This window comes from Fukomys damarensis, unplaced genomic scaffold, assembly GCF_012274545.1.
Source record: "Fukomys damarensis isolate Sample0158 unplaced genomic scaffold, DMR_v1.0_HiC HiC_scaffold_24, whole genome shotgun sequence".
NCBI classification, from domain to species: Eukaryota; Metazoa; Chordata; class Mammalia; order Rodentia; family Bathyergidae; genus Fukomys; species Fukomys damarensis.
In genome coordinates, this window is record NW_022900936.1 from 6,056,526 (window position 1) to 6,070,913 (window position 14,388).

At 47.2% G+C, this 14,388-nt stretch overlaps 1 protein-coding gene across 9 annotated transcripts in view; it reads left to right on the top strand.

Moving 5' to 3' along the window:
- The window catches only part of Kcnj6 (potassium inwardly rectifying channel subfamily J member 6), a 232,191-nt gene that overhangs the window by 64,167 nt on the left and 153,636 nt on the right, over positions 1-14,388 (top strand). For all 9 annotated transcript variants that reach the window (XR_004514228.1, XR_004514229.1, XR_782626.2 and 6 more), the window contains exon 2: positions 5,756-5,807. Coding sequence is in view for 4 of the 9 variants with exons in the window: in XM_010636557.2 (XP_010634859.1) it covers positions 5,783-5,807 (25 nt within the window). In the remaining 5 variants the exon portion in view is untranslated. The remainder of the gene's footprint in view (positions 1-5,755; positions 5,808-14,388) is intronic.

Consider the following 14,388-nt stretch of genomic DNA (forward strand, 5'->3'; position numbering starts at 1 on the left):
GTCTCCCTCTCCTGCTGCTGCTCTCCCTCTCCCTCTCTTTCTCTTTCTCCAAATAATAACATCAAAGCAGGACACCAACACAGTCAATAAGAATGATATATTTTCAAGCCAAAGGAAGCTCTTTCTCTGGACAGTAAGATTCCCAGCTTCCTAGCGTTCTTTGCCTTTTGAAAGGAGAATGTGAAATGTTTACCTCCCATTCAAAACCCTTGGCTCTTCGAGGAGACACACGTTTTATGAAAGGGCTGGTAGCACATATATCTGGGGGGGGATTCGCCTCAGAGTAGCACACTGGTTGTGTGTCGCTCTGATACAACATCCTTTCAGACTTCCTCTCCATGTTGCTGATCCTGGCTGGGCATTGGCCAGGGTTGGTACTCAGTCAACCATTGATTTTCCATGTGAATGCGTGCAGTTTCTATTTGTTCTATTGTTAAAATTTAACTAATAGATGAAAGTATAAAACTCATTCATATTTGCAGGGTATTGCGTGATGTTTGGTAATGTAAACATCATATGGTGGTTATGGGAGGTTAAACCTTTCTGTGTCCACAAACATTCATCACTGCTTCATGGTTAAACATTCACATGCCTTTCTTCTGGCTTTTTGAAATGCAAGGTACGTTATTATCTGTGGCCACCTACTATGCAAGAGCACCCTCCAACTTCTTTCAGTGAAGCCGGGCGTGGTGGCGCACGCCTGTTATCCCAGCACTTGGGAGGCTGAGGCAGGAGGATCACTGCAAGTTTGAGACCAGCCTGGGCTACCTAGTGAGTTGCAGGTCAGTCTCAACTACACAGTGAGACCCTGTCTCAAAAAAACAAAACAAAACAAAACAAAACAAAAAAACCCTTCATTGAGTGGACCAGGAATCTTGGCCCAAAAGAGAAAACCCTGTGTCCTGGCTCCTGGGGCCCTGGAGTGCTCAGTGGCCAGTGTGTCCCACCCATGATGTGTCACCTCACAGGCCCGACGAAGCTCTTCAGAGGTGGCACTTGAATTTTCCAAAAGTTCAGGAATCCCTTGTCCGCAGCTCAGCTCTTCAGTGGGGTGTGCGGATGCGTTTGAACAATAAAACTCGGGGAAGTGTCAGAGAGATAGGAGGAAGCTGGAGACTGGGTGGTGTCCAGCGGAGCTCTGAGGGGTGAATTTGGAGAAGATGAGCATGAGGGCAAAGCCATTGCGCTCACGAGGCAGAGGCGCACAGGGAGGGCCTGGGTGGGTGGCAGGAACCTGGGCTGAGGTAGCTGGGGAAGGCAGAGCCATGGGGAACCGGCCCTGCCTAAAGATGAGGCTCACTTGGCCTGGGGCCGGGAAAAAGGATTTGAAGCAGGGGTGCCTGGGTCAGTTGTCTGTTCTAGGTGGATCTGCCGGGTGATTTCCTGCCAAACCTGCGCAGGAGCTGAGGCCCCAGGCCTGTGGACGCGGAGGAAGATGATGCTAGCGGAGCAGCTGTTTGGGGTCAACTTAGCACACAAGGAAGATCGGCTGAGGAAGAAAGAGGCGATGAGGACTCCTCCAGGCAAACCCATTTCTGGGCTCCACGCTCCGCCCTGGGCTTGCGCTCACTGGCGGCCTCTCTGTGGGTTGGGCTTGATCGTGACTAATAAAGTCTTCCAGTTTGGCCTCAGTCTAGGTCTACACGCCTTCCCGGGATGTAAACCCAACAACCCAGACGTTTACTGTGAAAGAAACTCTTGGCGTCAGAACGCAGAAGAGAATTTGCTTGCCACCGGGGATGGGATGGAAATGCCTTCCTGGGCGTCCGCATCGCCAGACTGCAAACAGCCACTTCCTGATAATGAGAGAAGGACAGAAGGCATTAAAGACATCCAATAGAATGACTCGACGACTTACCCAAAAACATATACCACGATTCCCACCATACGTTATGATATGGATGAGTCAGAGACAGAGCTAAATTTAGGCTTCCCCCCCCCCACCCCTCGGTGTCAGAAGCTTCCCCTTAACTCCAAGGAGGAGGAAAATGCTGACATGAGCAGTCTCTGACAGCGCTGGGACTGAGCTCTCCAGCACATCGGGATAAAAACGGCTCCAAGGATCGCCCACCAGCAAGAAGACTGAGGCCAAAATGGCTCAGGGTCCCGGGTGACGAGAAATAAAAGGAAGACACGTGCATGATGAGCCAGGGCTTTTGGAGGACAGAACACCTGGAATGTGGGCGCAGTGATACTGGAAGGGGCCTCACCACTGGGGACATCAGGGGAGGGCCACACTGTAGGAGTCAGTGACCCAGATGAGGACAGAAGAAACACAGGGCTGCAGAGGACCGTCGCTTAAGTCACCAGCTAGAACAGGAGCGGGACAGAGCTCCAGGGATCAGAATGGCAGAGCTGGGATAAGAGATGGAGCTGAGAGTCAGTAACAGAGCGAACCAGGCAGGCCAGGCTCTTGCAGGTTAAGAATCAGTTTCCCTGAGTTCCTGCTCTCGGGCCTGAGTGGTCACAACCCGCTGGTGCATGCTGGCCTTTGAGGGAGCTACATGCAGGCGCATGTGTACCAGTGCCTCTATGACAGTTCCTCTCTGCCATCTTATCTGTCTCTGCTATGGGACAGCAGACCAGTCTTTCTCAGCATCTCAATATAAATCATGGTCGGCTGAATGCCGCGGCTAAATGTCCCAGCAGGCAGCTTGGTGGATGGCAGCTCCTTTGCTCCTTCTCGTCTCAGGGACAGTTACTGGTATAAATCACAGGCAGTGTCTTGATTTCTCCTCTGTGAATACAGGCCGGAGTGAATCAAGAAGACTTGTTGCTACGCAGAGTGGTGGGAATAGGGGCCACCTGGAGGCCGAATAAAGACTTTGCTAACTGTGCCACAGCACCCAAGCCACCCACATCAACTCAGGTGCCCGACGTGCTCAGCAGTGCACTGGGGCCAGGGGGAAAATAATCGCCACACTAAAGTGCAAACTCTGAGAGGCTGGGGCAGGAGGATGGCAAGTTCAAATGCAGCCTGGGCAACTGAGTGACTTAGCAAGACTCTGCCTCAAAATAAAAAAAAGAAAAACATTAAAGGCTAGGAGCATTGCTCTGGGCAAAGGCCTTGGGATCAATCCCTGGAACCAGCCATTAATTAGGTAAATATCTGCCTCAGAGGAGCAGGAACAATGTAACATGAGACTAAGAGTTAGGATATAAGGATCACGGGCAAAGAACGCTGCGCTTATTCATAAGCAAAAGATCAAGAAGAGAAGAAAACAATATAAATAACAAGGTACCAGCCTCTACTTATCAGTTTGTCAAAAACTGGTGTGGGCATGGGGGTGTGAAGGCCAAAGGTAAGTTGGCAAGAATCTAAGGGAAAAAAAAACAGTTTCATATATTGTACCAGTCACCTTTCCATTGCTGGGACACAATACCTGAAAGACACAGTTGAGGAGAGGATGGGCTCGCAGTTTTAGGAGCTCAGTCCAAGGTCAGCTGGCTCCAAGGCAGGTACATCATGGGGGATGGGCCTGGCAGGGGGAAGCTGCTTGCCTTACAGCAGCCAGGAAGCAGAGACAAAGAAGGAAAGGAACAGGGGACAAGCATACACCCTTCCAGTCGGGCCCCCAGTGACCCACATCCTCCATCCAGGCCCCACCTCCTGTGACAGCACTTTGAGCTGTGAACTCATCCGTGGACTAATCCACTCTTGAGTTCAGTGCCCTTGTGATCCAGTCATCTTTGCAAAGCTCCACTCTGAACACATGAGACTTTCAGGAGACCCTTTTGATCGAAACCATAACGTATACCATCACATAGGGTAATGGAGCAATAATGAGTCAAAAAATTTAAATATTCATCCTTTTCACCAACTATGAACTAACCTTAGGGTTTATCATCAGTGCCTGAAAGGACAAGGAAGGGCTCGAAGATGTGAGTTGAAGGATGTTCCTGGTAATGTTTTACAAGAGAGTAAATAATTAAGTGGGAAAGGAATAAAGTATTATAAATAAATTAAATGAGAATGTTCTGGTTAAGGAAATTATAACAGAACAATAATGAATGTGCCATACTCGAGAGTGATCGTTGTTCTATGCATCTGGTGTTATAAGATATATATTTGGTATTAAGTACAAAAATGACTGGCTTGCAGTCTCAGGTATGCGTAGGAAAGATATTTATATCAATCAAAAAGGGATTATATTTCCATATCTATAAGTAGTCACACATGTAGAACTGGGCCTAGAAAACTGTTCACACAAGTGTAATAATAGTCATTTCCTCTGGCCATGGCATTATGAGAGAACTATATTTGTAGATTTATAATTTTCCAATGTTTGCTGAAGTTTTATTTTGTTTTCTTTTTTTTTTAATTTTATTGAGTTTATTGGTACATTTTAGGGATACAGTACAGTTACATTCATTGTTGGGATCATGTACCTTTACATGGCAAGTCTTGATTCTAATTTTTTCCCCTTACCTCTGCCCTCCCTTCACCCCCTCTCCCCCTCCCCATATTTTGTTTTACATTTCCTCTGGCCATGGCATTATGAGAGAACTATATTTGTAGATTTATAATTTTCCAATGTTTGCTGAAGTTTTATTTTGTTTTCTTTTTTTTTTAATTTTATTGAGTTTATTGGTACATTTTAGGGATACAGTACAGTTACATTCATTGTTGGGATCATGTACCTTTACATGGCAAGTCTTGATTCTAATTTTTTCCCCTTACCTCTGCCCTCCCTTCACCCCCTCCTCCCCTCCCCATATTTTGTTTTCTTTTTGGTATTTGGTTGTTTGTTTTGCAATATGAGGGATTGTACTCAGGGACTTATGCATGCTGGGCAAGTGCTCTGCCACTGGGCTATGTCCTCAGACCTTTTTATTTTTTGTTTTGATACAAGGTCTTGCTAAATTGTCCAGGCTGGACTTGGATTCATGATCATTCCCCTCAGCTTCCTACTGAATTTTAGAAATAATGGGCATGTACTGGTTTCACAATCAGATAAAAAAAAAGGCTTCAAAAGAAGTAAAATAATAACAGTCAATGTTTTAGTCACTATTCATGGTAGGAATCCAAGGAAATTAAGGAAACTCAGATAACTGTGAAGAAATTAAAGACAGCTCCTCAGTAAAGATGACCATCAGCTTCCAAGCCATGTTTTAATTAGGACAGGTTCTGTCTGTATCAGTTCTGTATGTATCACTCTGGCTTGAAAACTCAGTAGGTTATAACCCATATCTTGGTTGAAATAAGATGTTTTTGGCCCAAAATAGATAAGGTTATAATCCCATCCAAAGTGATGACTTCAAAAGACTTCCAAAGGACCCAGAAAAGTAAGACAAAGAAAGATACATGAAATCTATTTAATTTTTTGGAAACCAAAATGACTACAAAAATATCAGCTCCAAAAATACCCCCACAAAAAGCTTCAATGGGGGAACTAGAAAGCAGAAATTGGGCATATGGATGTCAAAAGCCCAGTGTCAGAGAGGTTTTGGAAGCTAGTCGTGCGTCACCCATTATATATCCAAGATCAGTGAGCCAGGAGCTCACTGCCAAAAGCCACAGGAAGTTTTGTAATGCCCTAAAAATCTCTTTTCCATGACTGCCTAATAAGTTAGCTTTAATGTGAAAATTTTCATTCATCTTAATGTTGTGAATGTTTTCATTCATCTAACCATTGGTGACCAAATTCTGACCTGTGAAAAAGAAAGAAGAGAGATACAGCTATGGTCATTCCATTCTACTAATTCGTGTCTAAGAAATGTTTTACCCAAAGATGTCTTTTCTTCTCACCTCTAGGACAAGCACAAAGGAGAAACAACAGCAATGGCCAAGTTGACAGAATCTATGAGTGAGTGACTTGACTTTTATTACTTATGTTTGGTTTTCAATGAAAAAAATGCAAAAATCACACAAAAATGACGTCCCTTTGCAATTATTTGGTTTGTTCTTGATCTTTCACTCTTGCAGTGGCCAATGTCTGTTTGATGTAGCATATTGTGTTGTGTTGATGTTTCTTTATGTATTACTCAAAACTTGTCTGGCTTGGGCGCAAATATCTGCACTAGAGCTATCACCCAGCCTAAAGACCTAGAGAATGAAATGGGTCGTATTTGTAGCACTGCATGGGGGCTCAGAAACCACAGTAATTTCAACTTGACTTTTAGGAAGTGTAGTCTAAGTCATTGAAGTTTTGTGTATATATTCCATGGACTGCATGATCTAAAGAAAGGAAAGTACGGTGAGCTGTTGTTAAATTTTCCAGATGTTGATCAGAAATTTAAGACAGAACTACCAAAAGGGGAATGCTTGAGGCGTAAGTAGCTTGTAATGATTTAGGTTTTGAATATGTCAGTGCTATAATGCTCTAAGCCCTTCAGCTAACCATACGGGATACACAAAGCATTTTAAGAAGAAAGGGGAATTAATTATAATAAATCATCCAACAAATGAGAAATGTAATTTCCTCTGTTGAAGTTTAAATATTAGAGACTGTGTGGATATGGAAAAGCCAGCAATCCAGGTCACTTCCTTTGAAAATGCACATTGCTCCTGGTGACAGATACCATATGGAAAGGTACGGGGGACTTGCAAACTCTTCTGCATTATCTTTGTGGCGATGAATACCTTTATTCAATCTGGCTCTTATATTGAATTAATCTCACCCACATTTAATGGTGCATCTGCCTTCTCCTGTTATTCCTCAGCTCATAAGGCTCTTAAATGCCAGTGTTTCTACGTATCACAGTCTGTGAATCTTTATCCCTGATACCTGCCCCTCCCCTAGGTAAGGTAATGTTAATTCTTTTGTGCATTGCATTCCTCTAATCCCCAACCCCAAACCTCTGAGTTCTTGTAGTCCTGACTACATGCTAATTTCACCACGTAAACAATGGCTCAGAGGGACAACACAAGGAACGCTCCCTCTAGGTACTGGCACTCCTGTCTTCTGCCTTTACTTCTCTGTCATCTCCTGCCTTTCCTCCTCTCTCTCCCTCCCTCTCTGTTTCCTTCTCTCTCTCTCTCTCTCTCTCTCTCTCTCTCTCTCACATGCACACACGTGCGCGCATGCACACACACACACACACACACACACACACACACACCTACCTCTATTCTTATAGACTGAGAAATGTTAAAAGGATTTAATACTTGGTTTGAAGAACTCCAAACTGGGAGCCATATGGCCCAGTCCAAAATTGGGTCTTTTTAACTGGAAAAAAAAAGTTAAAGTCGTATATGCTGTACACTTGTCAGGCATAGCATAAAACAGTAAGGTTCCGGGGACTGCCATAGATCTTAGGAGCTTGTATTGTCAAAATGTGGAGCAGAACCATGGACAGCGCCAACTCATTTGCCATCCGCAGCCCTGGAACAGATTGTATTTTCTAAATCTGAGTGACCAGCGGAAGTGACCCACAGGTTCTCTGAAACCTAAAAGTATCAATGGCTTTCAGCCTACTATTATTGACTAGGAAGATAGTCTTGAATGTCTGGGTGAACTAAAACAGATGAGTTGCACATGAGTTGTGAGATTAAAAGTTACACGGCTTCTGTTGGCAGTTGATAATTCCGCTGCAGTGAATATTACTTCTGAACTCATGTAATTGGATTGTAAATGATTACAGGAGCTGGATGGGTCGATATTTCTGATAAAGGCATTTTAGTTTTTCGATCTATGCTGAAATTTGGATTCCAGATGCATTTTAATAAGAGTTCCTCACTTCACTCCTGCTTCATTGGCTTTCGATTCAGGTTTGTCTCTGCGATCTAATGACTTTGGTCTCTGAATACATTGTCTTAGGAAAACATGGCCAAAATTTAATTCCAAATCCCTGGGTAAATGAAGGGGTACAGCCATTCTTCGAAGTTGCTCTGTCTTTAAGGAAAATATCATGTAGATACGTTCACTGTGAGGTGACCTGTAAAGTTTAAGAATAGACCTCAGATTCATACTCAGATACCAGTACAGTGACTCCCAAGAAGATGTAGGACATTATGAAATATGTGAGACTTGCAGTGGCTTTTCTAGGTGCTGTGAACACTAACCTTGTGGCCAGCACTCATAAACATGTTGTTAAAATTTAATTCCCGAGTAAGGAAACCTGGACCTACATATTTAGGCCACAGAGGATGTCTATAAGGAAATAATTACATAATTATGGAAGGAGGCTCCATCCTCAAGCTGAGCAAAGACTGAGCATAAAGTTACCACTCTGTAAAACTGATGAGAACATCAAATCCACAGCCACCAGAGGAAGAGGACATGAAAAGAACCACAAATGCCCAGGACAGAGTGCTCTGAATAGGTTTCCAGAGCTAGTAAACACTTCGCTTGATAAACTGCCAAGCAAAGCCCATCTGGTTACCAGAACAACACTCTGTTTAACCAGAACTGGTAGTGACTCCTCTCCTGTCACCATACATGTCTAAGTACTGTCAACTGCTAAGCAAATATCATGCCTTTGTTTTCTAGAGCTGGAATGCAAAGTATTCTTTTCCCATGACATTAATCAACCACCTCAAAAAAAAAACCTCAACTGCAGTCATTTCTCTAAAGGACAACCAGGAGACATAAAAATAATAACAGATTTTTAAATGTCTAATTAAAAACAACTTTCTTTATAAAAATATTTTAATACTTTTATTTCCATTATCCAAATAGGGAGGGTGTGATAAAGAGGAAGAAATAAAAAGGAGGAAGGAAGATATGGAGGATGAGAGAAACAGAAAAAACATATAAGAAGAAAAAAATATATATGTGTGTGTGTAAAAAGGCCTAGAAAAGGGTCTATTAAGGAGACAGCCAGAGTCACAAGAAGCAGCCACAAAGCGGGAAGCAAGGAAGGAGAAGTGGTGAGCAGAGCTAGTAACAGAAAGAGATGCCAGGGCCTGAGAATTAGCAACCACACATGCGGTGAACCAGGATGGACCTGGGACCTTCTTCTCACACGGCCCTTTGAAAGCTTCATCTGTTTGCATCCTTGAGATGGACATTTTCCATTTAGATCCCCAGAAACCCTGGTTAAATGGGGCACCAGGAAATCCACACTGGCGTAAGTCGCTCTGAGCCTGCCCTTGGGTGTCCCTCACTTTCCCACCTTCTGCAAGCCCGCGGGGAGCCTCACCTGGGAGGTGGCCAACCCTGTCCGTACACGGGCGTGCGTGGACCTGGATGTCCTGAGCCCTGGATTCCAGGTCAGAGAGCAACAACCTGGAGGTGTCCAGAGACACGCAAATAGCTGGGGATCTAGAGTCAGGGTCAGCACCTCTGCAGGCTGTTCCTACTTTTGCTTCTCTTTTTTGTTTCTTTCCCTTTTTCTCCAGTACTGAGGACTGAACCTAGCCCTTTTTTAATTTTTTTATTTTGAGACAGGGTCTTGCCAAATGACTAAATTGTCCAGGCCAGGCTGTGACCCTCCTTTCTCAGCCCCCCAGAGTGCTGGGATTACAGGCCTTCCCTATCTTACCAGGCTCAGATTTCTTAGGAAATTCACTTCATGGCCAATACGTGCTACTGTGCCCCACACCATGCCCCTGCCTAAGGGCTCCTGGACCCACATCAAATAGGGCCCCGGTGGTTTCTCACAGGGTCTGCATCAAAGTCACCTATTCAGTCCTGTGCACAGGACCACAGCTGCAGGGCGGCAGGTAGGGAAGTTGGGACCAGTCCCTTCCCAAGGCTGCAGGGCCCCTTCCCCAATCAGTCGCATGTAGACAGCAGGTTGCTGCATCAGTGAGGGGACACCCCAGTTTCTAGAGGCTCCCTCTGAGCTCTGCGGGCAGGAGGAGCTGACTTTTGCTGCTCTCTGCCTCCACCCAGCCGGGCTCCCCTGAGCACACACACCTCAGCCTCTCACTTTTCCTGCCAGAGCGGCCCTGGGCCACACTCATGAGTCATTCCGGCCAAGCCACCCCCTCCTGTCACAACCATAACGTGTCACCTGGGAAAGAGCACAGCAACTTGGCGTCATTTCTGAATAGACAACAGAATGTCCTCGTTACTCAGGTGATCCAGGCACTGAGTCCTTGCCCCACTCTGAGAGAAGGAGACGATCGCTCCTCACCGCCCACACCCACGGAGCTGCTCTGTGAGGTGTTCCACGGGTCTGACTGTTTGCTTTAAAGCAGAGGGAATTCCTCCAGTGCTTAGAGAAACAGCTTGAATTTAGCACTGATCTGAACTTTTCTTCTGTCGAATGAAATGAGGAGAGGGAACCAGTTAAATTGCCACACATTAAATCAGCTCTATTCAAGCAAAGTGGTTTTTAATCATTTATTCCCTCTCTTACGGAGCCCCTGCTCTATCTCTGGTGTTGTGTTAAGGCTTTACAAAGACAACTCAGGGCTCCTGCATGCATGGGAGCAGACTTGGGGCAAAAGAAACAGGTCTAAAAGCCAGGGATGCCCCTGCACGGGCCAACTGACCCATCCTGCAGCTGGGAGGTGCGCACCCACAAGGCTGGCCTTTAAACCTTACCAAAGGAGGGACAGCTTCACAGAAAGCCTGGGAGCATGAGTGCCAGGACCCTGGAGGTGGAGTGGGGAGGACAAAAACGGGAGAATGTGGCTGCTTAGGGAAGAGCAAAGCATGGGCTGCAGGTGACCAGGCAGACAGGAAGGACTGTGTGCACCTGGGCCTTTTTAACGGATGAGCATTTTCCAGTGATTCCATGAGTGCATTATGTAGTCCATTGTAGGTAGGGGAAACGAGGAGAGAAGCAGCCAGGAGCTGAGAGTGCAGCACAAAGTTGGGCCTGAAATGCACTCCAGTGGCCATGCCCAACCAAAGGTGGTAGAGGAAAAGACTCAGAAGTGGAGTGGCACGAGCCTTGAACCTAGAGGAGAGGTCAGGCTTCCAGGGCTGGAAATACAGGCAGAAGAATCATTTGAGGAGCCAGCACAAAGAGGTCAGGTATGAATGTGCTAAGTTTAAAGTTGTGCCTTGGTCAGGATGGGCTAAAGCCCATCTCAACTAAAGTTGCTTGGTGTCATCTGGGACACACAGTCGATGCCTTTAGGGAAATAACTCCCACTCCTGAGTATGGGAGAAGGTGTGAGCGTGCAGGCTGTGAGAGGTAACAGGTTGCTGTAGTAACAAAACTCCCCTGTGCCTCAGCCTGCACAGACAAGCCATGGCAGGACACCAGGTGGTGCTTTCTTCCTACTGATGCAGCTTTGATCCTGAGATCTGTCCCTCAGGCTCACAGGCACACGGGGAGCTGTGACATCAGCTCTGAAGTGTCGATCTAAAGTCAAGCTCATTACTCTTGACTACTCAGTTCCCGCCGCTGCATCCTCAAATCGTCATGTCTGGGCAGTTCACTTGTAAGCAGCATCCACACCAGCTCTGCGCCGGCAGCAGCCCACGGTAGTGTTGCTGCATCCACCTATCAAGGTGCGGTGTCCCTTTGGGGGATCCTTTGCAGCCCAGGGACCCCTCAATCTCAGCTCCCCTACAGAAAGCCTTCTATCTTGCTGTCTTAGTTACTTCCCTCAGCTCTGACACATGATATCCAACAGCCACAAACTAAGGGGCAAAAGGTTTGCTTTGTCTCACAGTTTGTAGAGGTTGAGAAGGGCACCATGGAGGCAGGAAGTAGAAAGAGGTGGAGGGAGCAGTGGAGGAGGGAGATAGACCCTTCCAGGCCACACCCCAGTGACCCATCTCCTCTGATCAGGCTCCGCGTCCCAACCCCTAAGTGCGCTATAAACGCATCAGTGGACAAGTATTATACATCACAAGTGTTATGCCCCATGACCCGGACGAGCACACCAGGCATCTAGATATAAACCGGAACATTTGCCCTCCTGTCCCTCTTCTCCTTTGCCTCTCCCCTACTGGGCATGTGCCACTGTGGTTGACTCGCTGTCTTTCCGAGGTTCTCTCTGGAAAGCTCCCCAATTCTGATCCTTTATGGCTAGGATGCAGCTGTGGCACTTGAGCCTGTCCTGCGCATGACCTGGTGCAGATGAGCCATAAGGTGAGAGGTGTGAGTTCAGGTGAACAGGAGCAGGTGAGTCTCAGGGTATGTGTAAGTGCAGGTGAATTCATGCAGGAGAGCCACAGGGTATGTGTAACTGCAGGTGAATTCATGCAGGAGAGCCACAGGGTATGTGTAAGTGCAGGTGAATTCATGCAGGTGAGCTACAGGGTATGTGTAAGTGCAGGTGAATTCATGCAGGAGAGCCACAGGGTATGTGTAAGTGCAGGTGAATTCATGCAGGAGAGCCACAGGGCCTGCAGGAGTCACATTTGGCTTTGCCAGCACAGCTACCTGCAGCAGTAGCCCTTCCCTTCCAAGTTCTGCAGTCTGCGCCTGCATCTGGCGCCCAGCGTGGAGTCTGGTTCTCACCCTCCCATGATCTACAGCTGGATAATACGCCTCCACACGCCCCATCTGCTCGCACTTGTCAGATGGGCTCCCCGTTCCTCACCAGTCACTCCAAGGATCTGAACTCCTTTCCGTGGATCTCCTGTGCTACCTGCAGGGTCCAGGAGGGTCAGAGTGCACGCTGGGAGAGACAGGTCAGAGGGAGGCAGAATTCCATTTGTGATTCCTGATCACAGAATGAAGTCTTGGTATAATATCTCATTTTAGTCCCTCTTCTAGGGAGAAAAGAATTCTTTGATTAAAAGCAAATGGAGCCAGCAGCCTCTTCCTGGTCTTTACTTTTCTGAAAAGGTGTCATTTTTTTCCATCATGACTCATGATCTTCCTTACTGGAAAACATTTCAAATTCAAGGATAAGCTGTTTCCTGGTTGAAATTGTGGGCATTTTTGTCCAGAAATGGACTATTAGCCTTGTTCAGGCTAATCTCTAGCTGTGTCCTCTTGGGGATGGCTCCCACCCTAACCACGCACCCTTCTCCTCCCTACCACATACCCCAAGGTGGGACTTTCATGCTTTTGCACCTCCTGCCTGCTGCCTGCTGTGCCGATCCTTCACCCTGAAGCCAGAACACAGTTCCCCTCTTACCACCTCCAGAACTGACCATCCGTTTAAAGAGTGCTCGTGGTAAAACACACAGGATGGCTGAACAGCAAAACAAATGAGCTTGTTGCCGGTCCATGTTCAAAAGAAAATGTTACTGTACCTGTGTTCTCACTCCTTTCTGTTCCTCCTGTGACTTGGAGGTCACACTGACCCCCGCTTTTTGTGGGGGGGTTTGAGACAGGGTCTCACTGTGTAGTTGACATTGACCTGGAACTCACTATGTAGCCCAGGCTGGTCTTGAACTTGCAGTGATCCTCCTGCCTCAGTCTCCCGAGTGCTGGGATTACAGGCGTGCACCACCACGCCCAGCTATGACCCCCACTTTCTGATGAAGGGCTGCACAGGGGAGAAACTCTGGTCTCTGATGCCCACGCCCTTTCTTTGGCACTAGGAAAAACGAAAGGTTTGGGTTTTCCCAATCTGGGTACCACGGCCATTTGGGAGCTGGGAACGGCTTCCTGTTGGCCCTGTGGGATGAAGATGGGGTGTTCTCTGAATGATATCAGGGCCCTTGACCTCAGCCACTAGGTGCCAGGGCACCTTGTCCCCCAGGTAGGACAGCCAGAACCCTCAGACAAACGTCAGAGGCTGAGAATTACTCTTGCAGATGCAGCTGGGGAGAAGAAGGGGGGCCGCACTGATGCAGTTCTTTCCTCCTGCTTGGCAGTAGTGGTGCCGGCTGCCCAGGCCTGCGGTCTCTCTTAGCCTTTTTCCCAGTGTCCCACCCTCTAATGGCTCCATGCTTAATTCTGCAACGACGGAGCCAGGAAACTCCATCTGCTCCCCCACCCAACGCTGGAGAGACGATCAAGCCATTAGTATTTCTATTTTGTGGATGACATAATTGAAACTCAGAAAGATTAAGGGATTTTTTTTTCCAGTGTGGTAACCTTCAAGAGGAGAGTTGGAAATACCACGGCTGCCTCTGGGGGCGGCAGATTCGGGAGCGTGGAAGAGTGGGTGGTAGAGGAGGTTGGTTCCAAAACAGTTGTCATTTTCTCCTGGAAGCTGGAACAAGTAGCATCCTCTCCAAAAAAGCAGTTTTTAGGACCTGCCCAATAACTTCCTCGATGATAAAATCTCTCGCTCATTTTGCCCCAACTCACTGGGACAGCCACATCCGCTCCGCTGCCTCACCTGTTTCCATCAGCCCTGACGCAGGGACCCTGAGGTCATGAGCACAGCCTCTGGGCTGCATTTCTCCCAGTGCCTCCCTCTTCCCTTCAGGATTGCAGGGACTTTGCTCTTGCTTGAATTCCATTCCCGCGACAAGGCGATCATGGCCACAGCTGCTATTGGTGGCTCAAGGCAAAGCCCTGCCAGCCAGCTTGGCCACGAGCAGACAGCACCTGACCCTGGCCGCCACCACCATCTGCTGGGGACCACCAGCCCCAGAAATCTCCTCCCCTGGCTCCTCCCTGCCCCGTATCCCC